This window comes from Topomyia yanbarensis, chromosome 3, assembly GCF_030247195.1.
Source record: "Topomyia yanbarensis strain Yona2022 chromosome 3, ASM3024719v1, whole genome shotgun sequence".
In the NCBI taxonomy this organism is placed as follows: domain Eukaryota; kingdom Metazoa; phylum Arthropoda; class Insecta; order Diptera; family Culicidae; genus Topomyia; species Topomyia yanbarensis.
Genome location: NC_080672.1, coordinates 245717075 through 245743760, shown reverse-complemented (window position 1 = coordinate 245743760; position 26686 = coordinate 245717075). Strand labels below are relative to the sequence as shown.

Genomic DNA, 26686 nt, shown 5'->3' with positions numbered 1-26686 from the left:
ACTTTTGTAACATGTTATGTAAAAAAAACCTGGCGTAAAAAAGCTTTTGCAAATGCCGTGTCAAATAAACGTTTCATGAAAAAAAACAGTCATTCAAAGTCTCTTTGGCCACACTGGCCACCATCGACGGATCCGGAAGCATCCAAATTCAGAATAACGGTTATATTGGTTTCTCGAAAATGGCTAGACCGATTTGGTCAACTTAGTCTCAAATGAAAGATGTTGCGTCCCTGGAAACTGATATTAAATTCCATCTCCATCCAACTTCCAGCTCCGGAGTTACGGGTTGTGGAGTGCGATCACATAGAAAACTCCGATTCAAACCGATACCGCGATGAATGCAAAAAGGTGCTCTTATATATACTTACCAAGTGTAATAAGAATGAAAGCCATTTCCATAATGTTATATTGTACGAACCAGCTCTTAAATCATAGTTTGGAGAAATGAGAAAGGTACAATTGCACCTCTAGGTGGATTAAAACAGGTTTTTAAAAAGATTTTCTATAAATGCATTCCAGATTCAAATTGGAAGCGTTCCCGTTCTCGGTCACCGTACTCCGCTCAGAGTCCTTAAACTTCTGAACCAAATGGTTCGGCCGAACGTGCTGATTAATGTCAGTCCACATCAACAAGATGAGCAGCAGATCGAAAAGACAATGATACAAGCAGAGGAAGGAACGCGAGAAGGAAGCGGGGTTACCCGAGTTCGAAAAGAAACAGACGAGATTCCGCGGCTGAAATGGCCAGTGGACCACAGGAGATCCAGCGACTTCGAGGAAGATTTTCGGGGTTCCCCGGAAGAAACCGCGAAGAAAAGTTTGTTGGACAAACGAAAAGCCGATAAGACGGCGTTCGAACCACTTCGACGGTCGACAAGAACAAGAAAAACTAAAGTTTTCGAAGATTTTAGTTGAATTTTGATTAAATTTTTATTGTATTTTGTACGGTCGAACTACCATATAGTGAATTTATTTATAAATTGAATTATTGTACATAATAGTGTTAGATTTAAATCTTTTGAATTAAAGAAACTATGTTTCCTCTTAAGTGGGAGGGACTGTTGTGTACACCTTTTAGTACAACAGTATTATCATAAATATGAGCTACGCACATTTAGTCTGTAGTCCACAGTAAAACTAAATAAAACTTTTGGCAGCTGGGAGAAGTGCCTCTCAGTCTGTTACAACATTCAAACCATACACTTCGGTATTTTTTAATAAATGAAATTAAAGAAAGTTCCCCTCCATCATATTTAGTGTTTGAGTTTCGGATAGTTCCAGAGTGAGTGGTTCCGGAATTAATCCGTCCTGGCCAGATCAAGAGGCCACCTGGAAACTTCATCAATCTCAGACGCGATACCAGTGTCGGTATATTTTAATTCCTCCTAGTGATCCGTCCGCCCTGGGTGTAGAGGAAAGGGATACTTACAACATTTAAAAGAAATTGCTTGTAAAAATCATAACGTAAAAGCGAAGTTGGAAGTTACAGTAGAATTTGATGTTTAACACACTTTATCTGATGCCATTCTTAGAGTATTCAACAAACTAATATCTAAAACTACAATAATGTTCCAAAGTTTCCATACCTGCCCAATTTTTGTTATTAATACATTATCTGTATCTAGTCAAGACTTTTCAACCGGTCCCAACACCATCTACATAAAAGCATAAGAATTAAGTGGTTTAGTTGATTGCCTGGTTTTCATTATAATTGTTTAAAGTGCATGTACTTACTCGGTATTATCGTTAATATTGGTCAATGGAGCCATTGGCTGAATGGAAGCACCCAGATTTAGTCGATGATTTCCTGAGCTAGGCACATCGGTTGGTCTTACCACAGAGTGACTTGAGTGATCTTCTTCAGCCGTATAAGGAAAATTGTATGGATTTTTATCCGAACCCTCTGACATACGATCTGAATCAGTTCCTTGCTTATGACGCTGGTAATCGTTCTTGAGCAATGATTGAACACTAGACTTGAATGAACCGTGGTTATCCATGCGCGGACTATACAAATCAGGAGCTATACGCTCCTTGGACATATTTGGAGATTCTGTCTTGTAACCTAATGTTCTGGACCTGTCATAAACCGTATCTTTGAGAACATATGAATTTTCGTGATTATATGATCGCATGTGGTTGATAACTTGTGTTGAACCAGAAAGGTGGTTCAACCCACTGGACATGTACGGTAAAGTATTACGTTGATGATTTCCTTCGTAGTCCCTATATCCACCTGTATATTTGTCACTATCGTGATTGCTATACTTATCGCTTCGCAAGTCCTGGTTAGAATATGTATAATTTTCTTGTATATTCTCGAGTAAAGAAGGCGGCATATTTTTTCGGTTCTGATGTAAATACGAAGTATCAGTGATATCTGGACTGGGCAGAGAATTTGGAATTCCAGAATTATGTGGATGTATTTCATTATCCGACCCTGTCTCTTGCGACCAACGACCAACTGTAGAACACAGAAAGAGTCAGAAATAAATTGTGCAAAATTAGTATCGCAATTACCGTTTGGTCCAGGCAAATATGATTCTGGAACCTGGCTTGACCACCGAGTCGCATTCACGTTTGGAAAAAGCTGAAAATAAACTTATATATTACTTTTTCATCCTTCACGTGTATAGAAAAAAATACCTGTGGGCTTTGTACAACATGCAATTCAGGCGGTGTCGTTGCAACGTGCTCTGTTATGTTAGGCAAATACGATGTCGAGCATACACCAGTACTACGGTGAGTACTGCTATTCCGACCGACACGAGACTCTTCGTCGTCACTCGAATGACTCGAGGCTAGTTCCAGACTACGGCCATCGGTTTCACTTCCCGAATCGGAATCTCTTTTATGGCGCTTTCCTTTCCTATAATGCGGCGAGCTATCATTTCCCTCTGCAATCTTTCGCATTCCGCCGCCATCATAACCGCGCATATAGGAAGGTACTCCGTCACTATTCGAATTGTAGTTCGACGTTGACGTGGAAGTGTGTCGAAATTGTCCGTCACTTCTATGAAAAACATATACTGTATTCTATATGTTTATATAATTTGTATCGTAACCAGCTAAACACTTATACTAACCTATACGGGCTCGAACTAGTCTTTGCTGTACTTCTAGAAGTAGTACTGGACGTACTTATTCCTATGTTACGCCGTGACGTATCATATTGACTTGAAAATCCAGGTGTTTTTGGAGTTTGGCCTATGTTCTGCGAGCTGCTGCTTACTGCCAATGATGAATCTAGTAGAGGTACTTTCCGGCCCATACATCTCAAAAATGATCGATGCAGATTTTCACGAACGCGTTTATTTATGATGCAATATCCAATAACCGAGAAAAAGGCATGAACTATAACCGTCGCGGAGAGCAATATTTTCAACAATTGTGAACTATCTGAAGCTGCTAAAACCGCCAACACCCACATTATCCCCATCAAAGGAAGTGAAACTACTGAAAGCCATAGCAATGTTCGCAGGTTTCCAAATCCCAATACATGATCTTTTATAGTAAACGCAGCTTTTACAGACACGAATAATATGAGAAGGTCTACGATTGACATTGCTACAATTGGCCCTACCAGCCACCAAATCACCGATTCATACACCGAGAGCCAACAACTGTAAAAATAAAAAAATAAATTAGATTATGTACACAAACAGATTTTTATGTTCGTTTGCTACTCACAATACGTTATTTCCATATTCGTGAACACGAACACCTACAGAAAGGCCTACCAGCAAGGCTGGAGCTCCATATCCTAAGGTGTAGTAGAAACCCATTGGACCATGATTAATATCACGCATTTCGGTCAGCATTCGATACAAATGTACGCAATCGACTGTGGTCCATGCAAACGCAGCCAACCAAGCGTAGTGTAATGCAATCGCTACCAGTTTGCATGAAAACTGTATAAAAAGAATATTGGTTGATTATAATATTACGAAGTATTTCGGATTATTTGAGAACAGTATCGTGAAAATCATAATTAGTGGTATTGTTTGTTCTAAACTATGGAGTAAAAATTTGTGAAATGACCGCCCCCCGCCCCACCCATTTTCACAAAGTGACGAATTTTGCAAATAATGTTTTAATGTTATTGTTTAGGTACTATACAGTGCCAGCTCCGTCATTTTAAAACCACATCGACGGCAGGCGATATTAGTTTATGTGGAACACGCTGTTGACAGATCCCAGAAACAAGCGACGCAAGGGACTTGGGACTCGATAAAAAAAGTGTCAAACGTGAATGAGGAAGATTGGAATCCCATTTACCAACACAACAACACAGATAACGGGAAGTAAAACCACATGCAACTGGTGTACCTAATGCTCCTTTATACTTTCGGTAGACCCCGCCAGTACATGTACGATACCACCCGGAATCTGAGGCAGGAAGTGCGCTTTGATCGCTGTTCAAGACAGGAAAAACGAGGCATTCGATAGAAGTAAGTAAAGGCGAGTTAATTCAGCACGTGTACAACGTGTTAACGAATTTGTTCAACAGTACCATCAGGTGCGACGAAAAGCATCCTGCGACGGTGGACAAACGACCGGTGGGCGGCAATTGTGACAGCAGCGGTGATCCAGACAACGGTAAGAGTGGCACGATTTGACGTTGGTGATACGATAGTGCGATACGGATTCACGTCGGAACGGTCTATGCGGAGACGGCGAAAGGGAGATACGGATTCACGTAGAAACGGTCTATGCAGAGACGGCGAACGGGAGATACGGATACACGTCGGAACGGTCTATGCGGAGAGACGGCGAAAGTGAGACACGGATTCACGTCGGGACGGTCTGTGCGAAGAGGAGGCCGACGCACTGCGATCGAGCACGAATCGATTCGGAAGAGAATCATGCAGCGGAAAAAACGGTCAGCCACGATTGTTGTACACCCGACAAGCCTTTAATGGCTAGACTGGTGTGTTGCACGAACCGATTAGAGCAATGCGAGCCCGTCTCAGTCCGGCAACGCGAGGCTAGAAGTGTCGAAAAAAGGAGACAGGTGTGCAGTGTAAGACCAAGGTGGGAAAGCGGATCCAGCGTGAGTAAATAGAGCAAGAAACATTGTATTGGAACGAGAAGAAAGGGAGGATGGAAATAAGGGACAAAAGATAGGAGAAGTAGAAGAGGATAATTGGAATGAAGGAATAAATGTAGCAATGTGATATGACGAATTTAGTTTTGAGTAGCCGGATCCACTGTGTCGCCACGGCACACTTAGACCATCATTGCACTAGCGAATCTGCCGTACCGTCCGCGACCGTTTCTACAAGTATAAAAGTTATGCTACTATGTTTTAATTGGTGCAAGGTTCTACTGTACCGTGAAGTATTTTTTTCCTTCTATGTATGTGAAGAATCTTTCGCCTTCTGCTAAGTCTACCACAGGGTCATTGATAGAACATAACTCATCATCATGTTTTACCACCCACGCCGGTATGAGTCTTTCAATTTCATTGCTTTCGTTTCTCTTAGCCTTAAATTTGCCGTAAATAGCCAACAAAATCGTTAAAGAAGTATAAAATTTGGCAATGATGTATTTCGGTAGACAAATGGGGTGTGACGGGATCAATCAACCAGTTTTTGGAGACCAGGTGGTGCATTTATACTTAAAACATATTGTTTAAGGTTGAACAGAGAATAGGCAAAAATCGAAAAGTGAAAATACTTCATCGTTTTAGTTTGTTGAAATTAGTTATAGTTGTGTGGTTCGTAGGTCATCCCGAAGAGCGTTGCAATTCTTTGCGTACAATAAAAAACTTAACTAGTGGGTGCGAAAAAATCTTTCCGATACGCACAAATGGAACTGCAAATCAAAATTTGAAAAAAATAGATTGGAAATATGCGATGATTGTCGAAGAGATATTGTCAAATGCGAAGAACGGACCTTCAATGAAGCGCTAAATGAACTATTATTATATTCTTTCCTTTCTCTCCCTGTCTCGTATGGACAGTGGATCCGGCTACTCAAAACTAAATTCGTTGTCCCTTATTTCCATCCTCCCTTTCTTCTCTTTCCAATACAATGGTTCTTGCTCTATTTACTCACGCTGGATCCCCTTTCCCACCTTGGTCTTACACTGCACACCTGTCTCCTTTTTTCGATACTTCTAGCCTCGCACTGTCGGACTGAGACGGACTCGCATTGTTCTAATCGGTTCGTGCAACACACCAGTCTAGCCATTGAAGGCTTGTCGGGTGTACAACCATCGTGGCTGACCGTTTTTTCCGCTGCATGATTCTCTTCCGAATCGATTCGTGCTCGATCGCAGTGCGTCGGCCTCCTCTCCGCACAGACCGTTCCGACGTGTATCCGTATCTCCCTTTCGCCGTCTCCGCAAAGACCGTTCCTACGTGAATCCGTATCTCCCTTTCGCCGTCTCCGCATAGACCATTCCTACGTGAATCCATATCGCACTATCGTATCACCAACGTCAAATCGTGCCACTCTTACCGTTGTCTGGATCACCGCTGCTGTCACAATTGACAATTGTCGTCCACCGGTCGTTTGTCCACCGTTTGCAGGATGCTTTTCGTCGCACCTGATAGTACGTTGTACACTACGGCTATTCACTAAAAATTTCAAAACTTCCACTTCCATAAGAAGTGCGTCGGAGACTAAACAGATTACTTTTGCACATCTCAACTTCAACATAATCGCTCGAGAGCCTAACGGTTACTCTACATATCTTGAGCTCTCTTTTAACGGAACACTAAATAAACAACACAGCAGACTGATTCTGCTCAAACAGCGTAAACTAAAGTGGCCAAAATGTCTCCGACTCAGTTCTTGCTGGTATTTTAAGCAAAACGCTCCCATTGGGTAGCTCCATTCCATGATGCTAACTAGTTTCATAATGGTTAAATTATACTAGTAGATCTACATTTAACATTAACCCATTCATGCCCATGTTGTTTGTGGACAACAACGTTTTTAACCAGCTATAACTTTTGATTGAGGCGAGATTTTCTCACAAAAACAAGTAAGGCTCATTAATGAGATTATTGCCTTTGATTTGAGTATTAACAGTTACAAGGATCAGCTCTAAAACTGAAGTTATTGCAATTAGTCTTATTGGATTCCGATGGAGCAGTGCTGCTTTATCTTTGGTGCTGCTAGTGACAGTTTACGTTGACGACGGAAAATGATTTTTTCATTATATCTTCGTTATGGTGCAATATTATTGAAAACTAATAAAACTTATCAATATAAACTGTAGTTGGCTACGTTTTCCACGTAATTAGACTATTGTAATGTTCCTAGGAGAATTGTATTGAGCGTTAGAAGGTAAAAATTGACCAGCTTCTAGCACTGCCATGGAAGCACCTATCTTTATGAAAATAGGCTTTTCGTATTTCTTGTTCCAACCATTTTCAAGGAAAAATAGTTTTGAAACCCTACATGCATTAGAAAAAAGTTGGGCATGAAAGGATCAATGTCAAAACAAAGACAAAATGGCTCAAGTGTGTCTGAACCGGTAAGTGGTTCAGAGAACATTTACTCTCATTGGACCGTAAGTCGTATGTTTGAGGTATGAGAGGAGTCTCTCCTATCACCACGAGTCCATGCAAGGGTTAAAATCATTTGGACTAGCCGCCTGAACGTCCGCGCCCCTGATTCGCGTTGCTTTAGAGATTCGTCGTGGCTACGACTCCTCGGCCAAGGAAGACCTGCGATGCAATCTGAGTTATTGAGTTCTTTGGACTGAGACGCCCGTCCAGTGTGGGAAGAATAATGCCGAGTTGTCGTGTTTTCATGACTATGCATTGGGAGCTGACGCTGCCCATAGGTGTAGATATTGCTTGTTTGCGTTTTTTGCCGATCTATCTAGTCTGCTTTCTCACACTTGTCCTCTTTCTCTCGTCATGGTAACGGTGAGCCTGGGAGGCATCAGCTTATTTCTCGACGTGTGTCCGTTTTCTCTCTCTACGGTAACGGTAACGGCTGTTCAGCTGTTCCACCTTTGCTTCTTCACACCCGCCTCACTCTTGTCGCCTTTGCTGCGGTCGTGAGTGTCAGCTCCCTGCAACCCATTTCCAGTCTGCAGGGAACGATTTCACCCGAATTGTGAAGGACCAGCGCTGTTGCGCTCGCTTGTCGGTTTCTCACACCCCGAATGGCTCGCGCGCTTGCGTTAGCGACTGAGGTCTATAACTTGGTTTGATGTGTTTTCTCCCGAATCGCTAACGGCGTGCCCGCTGAAGGCTTAACTTTCTCGATGGCTTCCCACTTTCCGAAAACAGCATGCCCGCTGAAGGCTTAACTTTCTCGATGTACGGTTTCTCACGTTCCGAAAACGGCATGCCCGCTGAAGGCTTTCTGTCCTGATTGGTGGAAGTCCTGTCCCCTCCCTCACGTCTCGACAGCTCTTACTGCGACTGCGAGTTGTCGTGGGCCTTCCTAGACAGCTCCTTAAGTCCAGTTTACGCTGGCTGGTGTGCCATGGTGGGGAGGTAGTTTGAAAAGTTATTGCTCGCCACACCATGACAGGGCACGATTTATCCCGATCGTCTAACGGTGTTTCTGGAGCACGAAACTCATGGTTAGCAGGCTGGAACCTGCCGACATAGCTGAGTAAATTACTTCTGAACGGCCTTTGGATCCTTCGCGTCGTACCTTCCAACTTTTCCGGGCGGAACATCTTCCAATTCATATAGATTGGTACTCAGAACTTTTCGGATGATAGCTGGCAATAATTTCGGGTTCAGCTTTTGATTAATATGATCCACCTTCGATGATAGTCCAAACGACCTCCGCCAGACCAGATCTCGTGAGAGTTCCTGATCCGTTGCACCATGAATTCCTGGATCCGCTTCAAATTCGACAAACGAGATCCTGTTGTTTGTACAGATTCATGTGCAGAATCACCTCTCGACTAAAGTTGGCAAAGTGTGGACTCACTCTCGTGACCTCGTACGTCGCGCTATTGATAGCAGCTACGAACGATGCTAGATTTTCGTCCCAAGTTCGATGATCTTCATCCAAAAGCGCTCTGATGCAAGTTCGTCGCTCTTGTGCTATCTTATGACAAGCGCCATTTAGCACTTATCGAGAAAAACGATTTTTAAAGTTGGAGACTGAATATCTTGAAATTTATAAATGTTAGCAGCTTTTCGGAGAAGGCATTTGATGCTTCTATCTTTTCTGAAGTAAATTCTCGATTTGTGCGAAGATCGGTTGACTATATTTACAGTTTTTGCTTAAAATGTAAACCAAAGTCGCTCACATACGTGTCATAACTGTGTATTGATGATAAAATATGTATGATGTGTCACAAATGTGTACAGAAGATTTCATATAAAAATGAATTATAACTGATTCGTAAAATTATGCGTTCGAGATCACTATGTCCAATATCATACTTTTCCATGCGATAGCAGCAATATCAGGTTACAAAATGACGGTATTAGAACACAAAGTTTTTCCAATTTTCCTCCTTTATTCAGGAAAAACAATGAACAAAAATTGGTTTCATTGACAATTTAGAGACAATGTATATCAAACAATGTTATTGTTGACAGGTGACTAGACGAAACAAATGTTCTTCTTGCATGATCCATCACTACATTTCGGTATACTTTCCAAAACAAGTGGAAATCTCAAAAGGAAATTTGTCCAATAATCATGAATATATAAGTCAACCATTCCCAGAAAAAAACTATGGTAGGAAAAGTTTTGCTCCCAAGACAAGAACCTAGCTAATGGTTATGGTTGATCTGCATAGAAATTACCTATGTCATCAGAGACATCTGTTGGCTTGCTATAAGCTTTTCGGATTATAGCAAGCCAACAAACTAAGAATGTTGTCTCTTTTTTCTTTGTCATAAGATAGCACAACTCGATCACTCGACAAATTGGCGCTTGTCATAATCGTGTTTCGCTATATCTCAGTAACCCAGCAGAATTTCAAGATTCTGAAAACGCGACTTTATGGAGATTTTAAAACTTAGTAACATGGCATATCTAACTCAGTTCACCCCAAAATGGCGTTTGTCATAAGATAGCACAACAGCGACGAGTTATCAACACTCTGTTCACCCTCTCTGCGTTGTTCACCTTCGGGCAGTAATATGCTGTGGTCTTATGTTTGGTATTGTGCCTCGCGATAAGTGACCGGAACGCCAACGACATAAACTGCTTCCCATTGTCCGTGAGGACGATCCTTGGACGGGAAAATCGAAGGAATAATTCTTTTTTCAGGAAATTCACCATTGCCTCTGTGTCTGCACTACGCATAGGTTGTGCAATAACGTACTTGGTTATCCAGTCGACCACTACTAAGATGACCGTGTTTCCTTTCTTCGATCTCGTGAATGGGCCGACGAAGTCCAGCGAAATCAGTTCCCACGGTATCCTAGTAGGCTTTAGTTTTCCCATGTCCGGTATCATTCGCTGATTTGGAGCCTTGCAGGCTTTGCATAGCTTGCAACTGCGCACGTAGCGGCCTATGTCCTCCTGCATCTTTGGCCAATAGAAGCCTGTTTGAATTTTCTGCAGAGCTTTTTCTGGAATCCAAAGTGCGGTCCTGTTGCTGAGTCGTGAAACTTGCTTATCACCCCTGCTAGTTCGTCTTTCGGCACCACTTTCTTTCTCCTGTGTGTGACCTGTTCCAGCTCATCTCTGTACCTGCAATTTTTAAACAGTTCTTTGCTGACGATTCGGAAGTCCGCGAACTTATCTGGTTGCTTTTCTACGCTTGCTGCAAGTCTGTTGTACCAGTTGTTTTGTGCTTGTGCTGATGATGTGATGTGATATGATGTGATGTTAAGCCACTATCAGCCCAAGGCTTTTCTAATGGATGCAGGTAGACTTAATAAATATAATATATGTATAACAAAGATAAAATATATAATAGGAATAATGTTGAATTTAATAAATATAATTTTATTTTCATTTATTTTATTTTGTTTAATACATCAACAGGCATATCAAAGCGCCAATGATGTTGGCCTAAATACTAATCTTATTTCTAACAATCAAGTCGCACATAAAAACAATAATCATACAGTAATTACAAACAAAGGATAAAAAGGTCAAGTGTTGTTCACGAATTGATTAAACAATCTGGAGAAACGTATACGCAGAGTTTGTCGAGAAACGTTAAAATCAAATGCTGAAGCTACCTGGTTAAAAATTCGTTGTAGTCCAGTGATGGCTCCATACATACGATAATTTGTGCGTCGGAATGGCAATCGGAACATAATGTTGTTACGTAGTGCTCGAGGTGCGACGTTTATGTTGATTTGTTCCAAAATAGCTGGGTCATCTATACGACCTTGCAGAGTGTCAGCGATGAACAAAGCTCTTGCGGTATTCCTTCGAACATGTAGGGGCTCTAGTTGAATCAGCTGACATCGGTTTTCATAGCTAGGTAGTCGGACAGGATCTCTCCACGGCAATCTACGGAGCGCAAAACGTAAAAAGCGACGCTGCACACTTTCAATTCTTTCAACGCCATTATTATAGTTCGGGCTCCACACTTCAGGGCAATATTCTAGAATTGATCGCGATAAAGAGCACTCTGTAATCTTCAATTGAACGAATTGGGCGAAAAATCAGACATAGAATCTACATTTCAATTACTTCAATCAAAGCTAATTCTTCCATCCGCCAAAGTTTAGGCAATGTGTCCTATCTTCGATAAGTCCAACCGTTTCTGTATCCGAAGATCACACTCGTTTTTTTCGAGCCCGAGTGAGATTGCGAGAATACTAATTCCAAGAAGAATCCTTGCACCAAAAGTTGTGGGAAAAGGAAAGCTAGACCGCTTGCTTACGCCAGAACAAATTAGATGGTTGAATGATCTGAGATCCCGAATAATCCCGAAGAATTCTCAGAAAATGACGTACTTCCGGGTACTTTGAGACTCCCTTTCATAATCTGAGGAAATCAGGCTCTAAGGAAGCATTCATAACTTACGTAACGCTTTTAGGGGGGAGGGGATACGACAAGTTGTGACATAAAGGGAAGGGGGAGTTAGATCGTTACGTAACATGTTTTCACAAAAAAAAATGTAGGAATTTGTTACGTAATGGGGGAGGGGGGGGGGTTAATGGAGAATTTTGTGACAATTTGTTACATGGGGGGAGGGGGAGTCAATTTCGGTAAATTTTTGCGTTACGTGATTTATGAATATTCCCTAATCACTTTGTCCCAAAACCGTTCAGCAGAGTGGAAGTGCCGCGACTTGTTTCTCGCGTGTACCCTAGTTAGGTAAAGCCGTGACGTGGCTGGTATTTCAGTGAGTTATAAATTTTCATTACTCTTACTAGCCAGGACGTGTGCGTTGAAAACGTAATTGTGCGAAACGATTCTGTGTACGAATCGACAAACGAAGGTAAAATGTGCTTAAAGTTCTGACCACGCACGTAGCTAAGACGACCCGTAGAGAAATTTGAGACCGTCCTCCGGTCAGTTACGTGGCCCGCCTTCTGACGGGCCACGCTCATGATGTGATCCAAGATCCATGTGCACATGTGACGGCGTTCTCGATAGCACCCTCGACACGCACATGTTATATTAACCACCCGGGCGAAAAAGCAATAGCCGCATCTCGCTTGCCACTCCAGAGCCCGTAGCCTGTTGGGTCGAAATTAAAAAGCACACAGAACAGATAGAGAGAAGAAAAACGCACACAATAGAAGGCCTATATAGACAATGTACAATTAGAATAGAAAGCATGCTTACTGTGAACACATAAAAAACCAAACTAGAATAATTGATATACATCGCCTTGAATATTTCAAATATATTTTGTTTTTTTTTTTTAATAAACGTTTTGTGTTAGTGTAATTGAAACAGAATTTTTAGTTTGCTGAAATGTTTCCCACGTCACTCCGATTATGTTTCGTTCGCTTTTCTCTGCCGCGTGGCAGATTTAAATTAGGTAGATTCTCTTCCACGTTGTTAGTGCGATCTGGTGGCAAACATTAACCCTGCCAGTGATGATAAGATTTTTGGCTATGGGGAGTTTCGACTGTGGGACAGGCATGCATTAGCACGGTGCGACACCGCACAGTGGCCGGAGGCTGGCCAAAACCTCAAAAATTTATTTTTGAAATATTGATATTTTATATTTTTCCTAAATTTCTCATGTATTGAATGATGTATATGCAAAATGATCATAATCATTGGATAAGAACACGATTTTTAACACGAGTTTAAACGTAACAAAGTCCGGATTTTTTAATGATTTTCATTTCCGAAACCACCATTGCTCTGTTCACTACAAATGCATGTTGCTCTTTTCATTTTGGTCCGATTTTAGCACAACTAGTTTCATTGTGCAGAGGAACGAAAGAACTTGGTTACTGAGTAAAATTCATTTGGTAAATTTGCTTGGAACTATGACTTTTTAGTTTAAATATGTTTAAGGTGGTCAGATCAAAAATACTTTGTTCACTAATGTATTCTGTACAAATTTCGGAATCAGTTCGGAACGGTCACATGGTATACATTCTATGTGAAATTACCTCTACTTTTCGAATATCATGGTCTCGTTCTGCGCCTAGGTGCGCAAAAAGTTTTAAGCAGATTTTGAAGCTTTGTTGCTGATATGGAGACGCATGGTGTTTTGCGTAAAATAGTTAGACAATCTACAGTAAACCAACACGTTCAACAATGGTTTTTAAGTAGTGTTCTTCATTTTTTATGATGTTGTTGACATTGGTGAACAGTAACGGAAAATCTATCATGAAAACGGGATCATAGTTATAAGAAAGGTTCAATGACACTGTATGGAAAAATATATTTAATATTTTACGACTTTTGACATCAAAAATGAGCTCAGCACCTCAAAATTTGCTTAAATTGTGATTTTCAGCCAAATTAGGTAACATTTGAGGTTTTGTCCGACTTTTGTTTGAAGAGCCACAACTGTGCACCGTGCCGTAGTCCTTAACACAGACACGTAGGGTGAGAGAGCTCAGCTTGTTGAGCTAGTGCTTAAGCTAGTGCACGGTGAGTTAGAGATAGCAAGTAGCACGAACCACGATGAGCAAGAACTCTCGCTAGCACGATGATGGCTAACACGCTACACTTGAGCTATAGTGATTAAAGAAAAAGCCGAAAAGCGCTTAGCGCTTCGTGTCCATGCCGATTCAAACAAAACTAAACGTGTGAAGCGAATGAATAAAGAACGATGTTTCTACTGCGGATTCATAGGTATTCTTACATTGGATACGAATCCATGTAAATATTTATTTCGCCGCAGAGTTTGAAGAACTGTCTGCTTGTAAAGTTATTCTGCTGATATTTTGTAGATAATGTCGAAAAAACGTAGATCTGATCACACCGCTGATGATATTAGAAATATCCTCGACCAGTTTTCGAACGTAGATTCCCCACCGGCTAAATGCAAATTGTGCGAACGTCTATTGCAGTCAACCAGACGAGCTAATTTAAAACGTCATATAAAGGATGTTCACCCTGCAAAGTTTATAGAATTAGGGTTGAATCCTGATATCACATTATGCGATTATGAACAACAGGAAAAGCCAATGCCTATAATTACACTTGAAATGGATTCCAATTATTTCTACACATCCTGTGTAAAAATGGTTACCACTGGAGGTCTTGCATTTTCCGTTTTTGATCGTCCTGGTATCAGTGATATTTTCACTAAACTTGAAAAAAGCTTGAAAATAAATCACGTATCACGAAATAAAATTCCTCAGCTGTTAACAAATGTGGTAAATGACTTTACAGCACAAATGCGATCGGACTTTGATAACAAATTTGTGTGCTTGAAACTTGATTCGGCAACCCGTAAAACACGCAGCATCCTGGGAATAAACATCCAATATATTAACAATGGCGAACTAGTGGTTCAAACTCTACGAATGGTGGAAGTAAAAGCTTCGCAAACAGTTGAAAATTTAAAGGAGGAAGTATTGAAGGTCATTGGTGACTTCGGAATAAAGCTTTGTCAACTGTATACCATCACCACCGATAATGGGGCCAGCGTAGTCAAAGTGACAACTTTGATGCAACAAGCATTATGTTCATTAGAAGAGAATTCGGAACAGGATTTCAATCCAGCAATGGAAGATGACGGAGAGGTTTGCGAATCGATAGAAGATGCTGCAGAAACTTCCGTTGTAATAGAAGCCAGTAGCGAGGATGATGAGCAAGATAATGATGATAAAAATAACTGGGACGGCGAGAAGCTCCTTTCAAAACATGAACCAGTATTGAATGGAGTGCGATGCGCTGCGCATACCCTGCAGCTTGCAGTATGGGACACGGTAAAAAACATGAAGCTACAGAACAAAATTGGTAAGGTGAAAAAAATTGCAGTAACATTACGTCAAAAGTCTTAGCAGCAAATATTTGACCTTCATAAAAAACCTATTGCAATTCTTGATTGTGATACGCGCTGGAACTCCGCCTATACCATGATTCGATACTTCATCGATCATGAAAAGTTCATCCGAGATATTTTACACATTAACAAGCAGCTTAAAATTGACGATAAAATGTGGCAATTCATGCAGGAGTTTGCTATATCCTTCGAGCCAGTGTTCAACGCAACCGTGAAACTGCAGGAGCAATCACTTACGATGGGAGATTTTTATTTTATTTGGCTGACTTGCAAAATAGATCTAAGAGAAATTAATGCAAAAATGTCTCTTGAACTGGAGAAAGCAATGGACATAAGAGAATACTATTATTTAACAATAAACCGTTCTTGGCAGCTATATTTATGGATCCCAGGATAAATTACATTGGCAGTTCGCTGATTTTCGAAGAGCAAAGAATAACTGTTATAGTAAGGATACAAGTTTGGTATAGGTCAAGTATTCTTGAATATCAAGTTTTTCTTACACTTTTTCCAGAATCATTTATTGAATATTTGGAGTATGATAGAAAAACAATACGATTGTGGCGCCCAGGTTAATGATGCGGAAAGTGTTGCTGAGCCGCCAATTTCCAAAATTGAGGCTATGTTACGGGCTAAACATGCTACTACTGATGTCAAGCAACAACATATTCGTCAGAAGCTAGTACAACTTTCCCTAAAACAAAGAGTTTCGGCGAATAGTAGCGTACTATCGTATTGGATGCAACAAAAAACTGCAGAACCTCATTGCGCTAGCTGCTCCCTGCACGCAAGTGAGCGTAGAACGTGCGTTCAGTGTACTGGGTAATGTATTAACTGATAAAAGGATACGTCTCACCGATGAAAATCTCGCCAATATATTTTTTTGTTAAACTGAACGATGGACTGTACAGAACGGTTAAAATCGATTTTTCAACCTGAGAAAAAAAAATATCATTAAAAGTAGTTTTAATATCATACTGGTGTTTGCAAGATTTGCGGAATATTGATCCCCGAAACTGTAATATATGTATGAAATACACTTAAGTTTTTTTTTACGCGGTTTTTTTTGCGCGGTATTTTTTTTACGCGGTTTTTTTACGCGGATTTTGAAATTTACGCGGTTTTCATTTAGGCGGTTTTCATTTAGGCGGTTTTCATTTACGCGGCATGTATCCACCGCGTAAAAAAACCTGAGTGTAGACTATCAATCAAAGAATCAATTGTATGCCAAACTATAGGTCACTTTCTTGGATTGTAAAATAACATTAGATATGTCCAATGTCATTTTACAATCTGTCAAGGTTTTAGAGGATTCCGCTAAACGGGAATTCGCCATCTTAGGTTTTTTCATGGCGTAAAACACTGTATTGTGACATTTACTCGTCAAACCTATTCCAGAAATATTCATATTCAAAAAGTGCGGGCGATAAGAAATCCTCAAGAATCCTTATTGTTCCACATTTCCAAACCTTTTGCATTCAATAGGAAAAATTATTAAGTCTTTTAAATTAAAAGGAAACCCTTGTAAAAAAAAGATGGGTGGGTAATGTCTGCGACATAACCGGAGAGATGTAGAATACATAAGGAACACGTTCTTCAAATATGTTGATACTCATTGGAATTTTCGGACAAAAGGTGATTTGGGCGAGGAATATTTCAAATTATTCTTTACAAAAATGATGGTGGTCCTGAAAAGGGCCGTTTTTGTTGGCGTTGTTGGCCTTGGTGAGGGAGATGGCTAACGATGAAATGAATTGTTAGCATGAGGAAGTCGCATAGTACTGGCCAATGGCAGAACAGATAATAATTGATTCCTGAAAATCAATTTTTCTTTATTCATGTAAATTATACATACTTACAAATCTAATAGAAGATTCCTGGTCATATTTCTGAATCATTAGTGCGAACATTGTGTAATTTGGTTAAGTACAATGAAAGTTACAAACTTTCCAAACTCGACCTTCTGTTCCTTCCGAAATATTGAAATGGGGAGTCTATATTAAACCGTTAGTCGTGGTCACAATAAAAAAAAGATGGGTGGGTAATGTCTGTGACATAAACGGAGCGTCGTGATTTCAATTCGAGACGTTAATTTAAATCTAATAATATTCAACAGAATCACGTTTAAAAGGAAAATTTTCAAATAATTCTCTATGGTAATAATGGTGGTTCTGAAAAGAACCTTTGGTATCGGCGTTGGTGTTGACGGTGATGCGCTGGATCGTTGGATATATTTGGCATGATAGTTATGTGCCTGGCGAACTGTTTTGTAGCCTCGAACAAAACGACAAGACTGGCTTTTTCGGGTACCATTACCGCTGAACTTTATAAGCTTAGCTCGACTTTGAAATTCTGCACAATCTCACGAATCAGACACTGGTAGGGCCAGTTTGTATGCTACTAGCACGGAGCTGCACAAAAAAATCATTTAATGCAGTTAGTTCACGGAGGCTGCCAAAAAGCTCGAATAGAAGCATGCGACTTCAACGTTTCTCTTAAACACATGCAATTGAAGCAACACTGATCACTAGAGGGATGGTGAGGGAACACGCACATTCGTTTTGGTTATACTGATAATAGCAACAGAAAGGAATGGAAAAGCAGTGCACGAAACGAGCGAGAAGATAATTTAAATTTTTGTTCCGTGTGCAAGCTACTTCTTTCCACACAACGTATTATGTTGCTTGTTGAAAATTTGTTACACATCTTAAAATGAAAGTTTCGGTTTAACTCTCACTAGAACACAATTGATAGGTCCTGAAAAGAACCGTTGCTTTTATTGTAATTTACGCCCACTCCCAGCGGACACTGTGAGCCAGTTTGATTTCTTTTGCGAGAAAGTTACGTACTTGGCGCACTATTTTGTATCCTCAAACAAACCGACCAAGTATTTACGCCTGAGTTTTGTAAGCGTAGCTCGACTTTGAAGTAATACACAACCTTACGAACCAGACGCTGGAATGTTATCCAGCGGATTAGTTGCTCCGTTACCCTTTAGTTGGGGCGAAATACTGGCATGGCGACAGTTCCTGATCGGTAGTTAGTTGCAATGGGCTACCAGTAGCTGGGGCACTTTTGCGGACCGTCATCATTGCCAACTGCTTTCCTCCGGTGGACTGGCTGCTTGCTAGTGCTTGAACGGATACGAATTATGAGAAAAACCGACCGGCCAATATTCATATACGAAAACACGAGAAAACACTACTATCGCTCTCTCGCTCGTTTTCGTGCCATTCCTGTGCCTTTCCTTTCCGTTCGGCTACCAATACTAGCATAACCAAAACGAATATTCTGTCTTTCCATCGCCTTCAATCTAGTGACCAGTGCTAGCAAACTTGCATGTTCAGTTTTTCAATAACAACATTCCAACAATATTTTCAAAGAATGTTGCAGATTTGAAAAGAAGGAAGGAAAAGATTTTCACAAATTTAAATTCTTTTGTCTTATTTGTTAGCGCTGATACTGGCCATGGGATGGTGGGGGAACACCCACATCCGTTTTAGTTATGATGGTATTAGCAGCAGAGAGGAATGGAAAAGCAGTGCACGAAAACGAGCGAGAGAGGATAATTTAAATTCTCTTTCTTTCGTTCCACACATCGTATTTCATATATGTATAGCTTTCTGAAAATTATTTGTTATACACCATAAAATGTAAATTTCAGTTTAACTCTTATTAGAACACAATTAATTGGTCCTGTAAAGAACCGTTGTTTTATTGCGGGAGCATAATTCAGACGCACTCCTCGCGGACACGTTGAGCCAATTTAATGTATTTGGCCTGAAAGTTATGCGCTTGGCGCACTATTTTGCATTCTCGAACAAACCGACCAAGTAGGCATCGTTGGCTTCTCGGGGCATCATTACGATTGAGCTTTGTAAGCGTAGCTCGACTTTGCAGTCCTGCACAATCTCACGGCCCAGACGCTGGAACGATAGCCTACAGATTAGTTGCTCTGTTGCCCTTTAGTTGGGGCGAAATTCTTGCAGGGCGGCAGTTCCTGATCGCGTTGCGATGAGTCACCAGTAGCTGGGTCACTTTTTCCGACCGTCGTCATCGCCAACTGCTTTCCTTCGGTGGACTGGCTGCTTGCTAGTGCTTGAACGAATACGAATGATGAGAAAAACCGACCGACAGATATTTATATAATCGCGCTAATATGCACTACAATCGCTTTCTCGCTCGTTCTTGTGCCGTGCATGAGCCTTTCCTTTCCGTCCGGCTTCTAATGGCCTAACCAAAGGAATATGCCGTCTTTCCCCCACCAACTTCTCTCGTCAAGCAACCCAATGCGAATAATCATAGGAACAAACATGTAGTGGACCTATATATAAACTTTTCATTATTTTATTGTTCGGTTGGTCCACCATTGTGACGGCTCTGTGCGGGATGGGCTGAAAATTTTCACTTTTCCGGGTTGTTTTCGAAAAAAATTTCAAAACACATTTTTTTGTTATTAGTGCATGTTATACATACTTCAAATTTTAATACAGCATAGAGGAACATATTTACAACAAATGGGCCTAAAAATCAAATCATTCTGTTAAGTGTGATAAAAGTTATTAACGTTCAAAATCTGACGCGGGGCCGCAGCCGATATTTTGAAACGGGACCCCTATATTGAAAGCTTAAATGTATTCTACATTAAAAACTTGTTTAATGGCGTTTTCGATTGACCCCGAAACTAAGTCAGGTTCTAACCCCAACCGCTGTCAGTTCATACATTTTGACAGCAGTTGGGGTTAGAAACTAACTCAGTTCCGCTTCAAGCAAAAACGACATAAAAATCTTCAAAGTCCTGCAAAAGATCTTTCGTTCCATAGCTTACTCTATAGTACCATGATAGCTCATCGTGTCAGCTCAACGTGTTAGCTAGCCGTGCTAGCTCTTCGAGTAGACACACAGTAGCTTGAAAATAGCTAACACGAGCGGTGTACTTTGCTTTTCATTCATTCGTTCAGAGCTGGGACGGGACGTGCAGACACGAAAACCCCTAACGTCAAATGCAGCCAGTCTATTTTAATTATGTAGGGCAGAAAGAGTGGTTATGCGAGACGAAATATAAAATGAACACAAAAATTAAAAGAAACATCTGTCCGCAGGTTCCGTCCTATATTCAAAACGGTCGCTCAACTCATCATAGGCTCTCGTGCTGTTCTTCATCCTGTAATGTGAGTAACAATGTTCGCATCGTATCGCATGCATATTTCTTGCTTTCTCCCATTCTTTCGTTCCATAGCTTACTCTACTGCACCGTGCTAGCTCTTCGGGCCAGCTTACCGTGCTAGCTCATCGAGCTAGATTGTGCTAGCTCATCGAGCTAGTTCGTGCTAGCTCATCGAGCTAGTTCGTGCTAGCTTATCGAGCTAGCTCATCGTGCTAACTCGTTGTGTAGCTCTTCCAATCCTGCAGCTCGAGCACGAAGGTTAGCTAACACGAACGGTGCGAGTGCTTGTTGCTTTTGTTTCGTTCAAAGCGGTCACTCAGCTCGTGTTAGGCTTTCGTGCTGTGCTTCATGCATCCTTGCTGTGGGATTTAGAAGGTGAGCTTTGGTTCTTGGGGAGTTTAGCCGTCTAGGGTATTTGAACCTGTTCTGAAGTTTAGCTTGTGTGCCTAGCTGGACCGATCTGGATTCTTTCAAAGAAAGGATTCTTTTCTTGACTAGCGATTCTTGCAGTCTCATCCGGGCATCTCAAACCTGGTGGTAGTCTCCGAAAGGAGTGGTGCTAAAACTACACGCTCGACAGATCGTTCAGCGACGGCTACAAAACATCTTAAAAGACAAAAAATAAATTGCGTTACAAAAACTTAATCTGGTTAGTCGCCGCTGTCAATCAGCGCATGTATTTTCTTTGCTGTGGCGCTTGCAATGGTATGCGTAGCCGCAAGCCGCTGAACGGTGGTTGATGGAATACGGGGTCCGAATAGCTCCACGCACAAAAGTGGTGAGCGTCTTGAAAACATCTGTGTTTACACCAAAACAAAAATCATTCAATATAATAGGAGACTCAAGCTTTCCAAACACACACGTGTTTTTTCACTTTTATTCGATGCTTTAATCACGGTTTTACCATTATAATGATTTTTGTTTTGAGGGTGGCAAAAAATGAAACACGTTGTATCTCCTTTATAAAAAAAACCAGCAGTCAAAATTAGTGTTTTAGAATAGCGGTTTCACGAACATATATGACAGTCAGAAAGCCTTATGGTCGCACCTCGACCATTTGTAAAGGCGGGACTCTTTCGGGATGAAGAACTCAGGAAGGAAAATTTTCTAATTTAATTCTTTAACTTGAGGTGCGCAATACAATGATTAAAACACGAATGAATTTTGCACACGCAGGTGCTACCATATTTATATTGATTGGAATCGAACATTCTGGAAATCTGTGATGGTGGTAGTTTTTGACAGGAACCTATCAACATCAATTGCGTCTCACTGTGTATGTTCCCAACTTTTCTAGAATGTAGCGTAGCTGGTGTTGTAGTAGTGAAGCTGGCGTTGGCGTAGTGCAGCGAATGATGGCGTAACGGAGCTAGAGTTGGCGCGCCTTCAAAGCGTCTGCTGCGTTGTAGATGCGTTGCTATCCACATCACACATCGAAGCAACCGAACTGAGATTGCTGTCAGCAATTTTCATTCCATCTTCAAACTTGTTCGTGAACGAACGAACATTCTCCCCCCCAGAAACCAACTTACCGTTTTGCTCGCTGTTAGGATCAGTTGATTTCTTTTCATTGTCCTCAATCGGAAGCGGACATACCTTTGAAATAGGGTGGCGGAAGATACCTTGAGAAGTAAGAACATCCATTACTCGAACTCTTCCATCCTTGCCCGGGTAAGTTTTCGCAATTCGTCCCAACTTCCACGACTGAGCTGGTTGGTTGTCCTCCTTTAGAACAACTATCATACCGGATCGCAGGTTGGGCTGATCATTTGTCCATTTGTGTCTCACTTGAAGATGATGCAAATATTCAGACGACCATCTCTTCCAAAAATGCTGCCGAAGCGACTGGATGTACTTCCACCGTGACAGTCTGTTGGACGGGATGGACTCATACGATGGTTCAGGAATTGATGTCAGTTCTCGACCAATCAAAAAATGTCCTGGCGAAATAACTTTAGGATCGTTTGGATCACATGAATATCCAAAGAGCGGACGGGAGTTAAGTATGGCTTCTATCTGAGTTAAAACTGTAGCGAATTCCTCAAAATTCAACGATGTAGTTCTCAAAATCTTTTTCAGGTGGGATTTGACACATTTTACATTGGCCTCCCAAAGGCCTCCGAAATTGGGGGCGTGAGGCGGAATACATTTCCACTCAATCTCTCGTGGTTGGCAAAATTCACTAATGATGCCCTGAGTTTGCTGATCCTTGAATAATTTGTATAATTCGTGAAGCTCGTTGTTGGCGCCCACAAAGTTCAGACCATTATCAGAGTTCATCTGCTCTGGAACACCGCGGCGACTCACGAATCTATTCATTGCTGCGATAAATGCTGAAGCTGATAAATCCGACACTAATTCCAAGTGTACCGCCTTCGTCGTCATGCAAATGAACACTGATATATAAGCCTTTACAATCACTGGCTTCCGAATGCCGTGCCTCACGTACACAGGTCCTGCAAAATCTACTCCGGTCCTTGCAAATGGAGCAGATGGAGTTACTCGATTCTCCGGAAGGCTTCCCATTTGTTGGTTAACACCCCTTGGATACGCTCTGAAGCACTTGACGCAACTTCTCGTGACCTGACGAGCAACGGAACGCAGATTGGACATCCAAAAGCGTTGCTGGAAAGCTGCTATCAACCCAGTTGGACCTATGTGAAGGTTTTCCTCGCGTATTGCTCGAAGTAACAGTTTTACTACCGGATTGGTTTTTGATAAGATCAGCTGATGTTTTGCACAGTACGGTAATACAGAATTTTGGAGTCTGCCTCCAACTCGTAGCAATCCATCTTGGTAAATTGGACTCATGTTGCTCATTGTTTTGCAGGGTTCCCCAGACTGGATCCTTTTGATTTCCTCCGCAAATTCTGACTGCTGGATGGCACGAACGATAACGTTCAGTGCAGCTCTCATCTCTGGGACACTAACATAAGCACCCTTCGTGCGCTCGGCGTCCCTTTTGGTTCTAATGTTTTTGATGAATCGGAGTACTAAGGCGATTACTCGTTGCAGTTTACGGAACGAACTAAATTTGGTAAAAACAGGAAGCATTTCAACTATGGCGGGTGTGATACTGGTCAGCCTTCGAAGCTCTGGAATTTCATCGTCAGCTAATGGTTCTGATGAGTCAGGGTGATATGTAACATCCATCATAAATTCAGGTCCATGCCACCACAGGCTATTTAGCTGCAACGCGCCTGCTAGCTGTCCCCTCGATACAATGTCTGCTGGGTTATTTGAGGTGTGCACGTAATTCCATGTAGAGTTCCATATTTTGCAGTATTTGTCACTCCACAAAACGATTTTTTGGAAGTTCAAATTCATTGCTCGAATAACCTTGTCCGTGAGACGCGTTAACAGCAATGTAGCGCACAGCTCCTTTTTTGGGATAGTCAATTCTCGCAATGGTGCTACCTTTGACTTACTGCACAGAAGCCGACTACTGACATCTCCATTGGCTTTTATACAGCGTACATAAATGCAAGCGCCATATGCCAATTCTGAAGCATCCGCGAACCCATGTAGTTCGATGGTGGTAGTTTCCGATGAAAAAGCATACCTAGGAATTCTCATTCGCGGAATATCCGATAATGATTCACTGAAGGACGTCCAAGCTACAGCCAGCGGTTCAGGAATCTGGTCATCCCAATCAAACTTAATGGCCCACAGTTTCTGCATGAACAATTTAGCCACGACGACAACAGGTGCCAACAGACCCAACGGATCAAACATTTTTGCGATTTGAGAGAGAACATACCTTTTTGTGAGTTTGTCTGGAACAGTTGAACTCGAAGTTGGAACAGAAAACATGAACTCGTCAGAAGATGGATTCCAAAGCAATCCAAGCGTTTTGATGACCTCGTTTGCTGTTAGACTCTGAATCTCGATTGGCTTTTCTCTTTCGTCCTCTGGAATATTTTTGAGCACCTCCTGGGAATTAGATGACCATTTGTATATTGGGAATCCACCTGTGTTCAAGAGCTCCTTTAACTGTTTCTGACAATGAATAGCGTCTGGTATTGTATCGGCACCGGATAATACATCATCGACATAAAAATCGTTTTCTACTATTTCAGATGCTTCTGGAAAACGCTCCCTTTCATCGATGGCAAGCTGCTTCAATGCCCTAGTGGCTAAGGCCGATGACATGCTTACGCGATTTGCGATGCGGTAGCGGTAAGCGAAGCGAATGCGTTTGACCTATCTCTTTGGTGTGTGCATGTAGAACGCGTAATACTGTCATAGTAAAAGCGAGGCGAACGCGGCAAAACACTATGACGCGTCCGCAAACGCTTCGCTTTCCGCTTCAGCTTGTCATCGGCCTAAGAATGGAGCTGATGCTGTCCCGTAGGTTACAGTGGTTAACTCGAATGTTTTAAGCGGCTCTATCGGGCTTCTTCTCCATAGAATTCGTTGATATCTGATGTCATCCTGACGAACTTGAACTTGGCGGTACATCTTCATGATGTCGGCTGTAAAAACATACTGATGACTGCGAAACCTCATTATGATGCTAATCAAATCACTCTGTACTACAGCACCGACATGGAGTACATCGTTGAGTGATTTTCCTGATGACGATTTGGCCGATGCATCAAAGACCACTCTTAGTTTTGTGCTGGAGCTCGTTGGTTTTAAAACAGCATGATGCGGTAAATAATAATTTTGTTGATTCGGTGTATCCTTGGATTCGTCGACTTCCCTGCAATGTCCCAGTCTCAAATACTCGTCCATAAATTCTACATACTGTTTCCTGACATCCTGATGACGACTCAAGCGTTTCTCCAACATGAAGAATCGTTTTACAGCTATGGCCTTCGAATTTCCCAATTCATTGATGTTTTCCTTGAACGGAAGTGATACAATGAACCGGCCACTGTTGACTACGCCCCGTCGTTAACTACATCTACATCAGTTGATTAAAATGTCTGCGCACCGCCTCGATGCCGCTGTATCGAAATACACCCCACCCGGTCTGCCCGGGGGATCGGCTACAACAGAAAGGGCAAATACATAAACAAAAAAACCATCATTGATTTATATCTAGATCCTATACTTACTGATTACGTGGAAGAGCTAAACTAAAGTGAACTAATTAATACTATTTTTTGCTATTTATCGCATCCTTATACCTATACGCTGAATTATATTTAGAGCTTAACCTAGACTTACAACTAGTGAGCAATAACTTAAAACTAGGTGAGAATTGTGCTAACAAGATAAATGCTTATGTTACTATGTTTTTATCTAATTAGGTCAAAATTGCTACGTGGCGCATTTAGTTGATTATTTTACCGCAAACTAGTGCTATTGAAAGGTAAGAAAATCCACTAGATTCGAGATCAACATAGATTAACAATAATATGATATGTGCAGGAAACAGTTGTTCGGAACAGACCGTGTTGCCAGTTTATTTGGGTCCTAGCTGGATCACTAAAAGTATAAAGAAGAAAATGAAATTATTGAACATTCTATAACTAAATTCTGTATTGTAGGAATTTTTTAATTGTATTTCGGTAATCAAGGAATAAATTATTGAATTTGGATCCAGCTCGTTGTCTCCGCAACATTTAAAAAAATTCTTTTACGATGTCGAAGAAATCGTCCAAGTCTGTACCGAACATGCAAGCTCCAGTACCCGGATATACAGGAGGAGTTGGAAGCAGTATCGTTGCACTAACTGCTGCGAGAAAGTTGGGCAGCACGCCCACAGGTTTCTTCCTCCCCCCTCCTAGCGTCGGAAGACAGGTAAATGTTGACGTTGTCAATAACATTCAACCCCGAGGATACGGGCAAATAAATGCAGTCAATGTTGGTTCCGGGAATAGTGTTAGGCGAAATCCGTTGCGCGAAACTCGTAGAGCTCGGGACTACCAGTGTCAGTTGTGTGAAGAGCGCGATAATGACGAAATGGTGCAGTGTGATGGTTGCGATAAGTGGTTTCATTTCGTATGTGTTCAGGTTACGGAAGATATCGCCAACGTCAGCTGGATTTGCCCTTGCTGTAAGACGGCATTCGTCCCTCCCGCTGCTGCTACCAGCCGAATGCCCGAACAGCACCATCAATATCAGTCTTTGTCGGTAAGCAGGGCGCCATCAGCTGGCTCCAAGAGCAAGGTTGGATCTGCTCAAAGTGAAACAAGGCGGTTGCGAGAACTCGAACTTCGAAGACTCGAGGAAGA

General features: G+C 41.6%; 1 protein-coding gene across 7 annotated transcripts in view; it reads right to left on the bottom strand.

The window, feature by feature from the left end:
* Positions 1–26686, bottom strand: part of LOC131693217 (protocadherin-like wing polarity protein stan) — a 280030-nt gene that overhangs the window by 72575 nt on the left and 180769 nt on the right. For 4 of the 7 annotated variants that reach the window (XM_058980866.1, XM_058980869.1, XM_058980870.1 and 1 more), the window contains 6 exons: positions 3691–3911; positions 3087–3623; positions 2647–3013; positions 2521–2590; positions 1735–2464; positions 1587–1655 (listed from right to left, as the gene is read on the bottom strand). In XM_058980866.1, the coding sequence (XP_058836849.1) occupies positions 1622–1655; positions 1735–2464; positions 2521–2590; positions 2647–3013; positions 3087–3623; positions 3691–3911 (1959 nt within the window). In that variant the 3' untranslated portion in view covers positions 1587–1621. Of the gene's footprint in view, positions 1–438; positions 1403–1586; positions 1656–1734; positions 2465–2520; positions 2591–2646; positions 3014–3086; positions 3624–3690; positions 3912–26686 lie in introns of those variants that run through there. The other 3 variants (XM_058980865.1, XM_058980868.1, XM_058980867.1) reach the window with 3 other exon arrangements.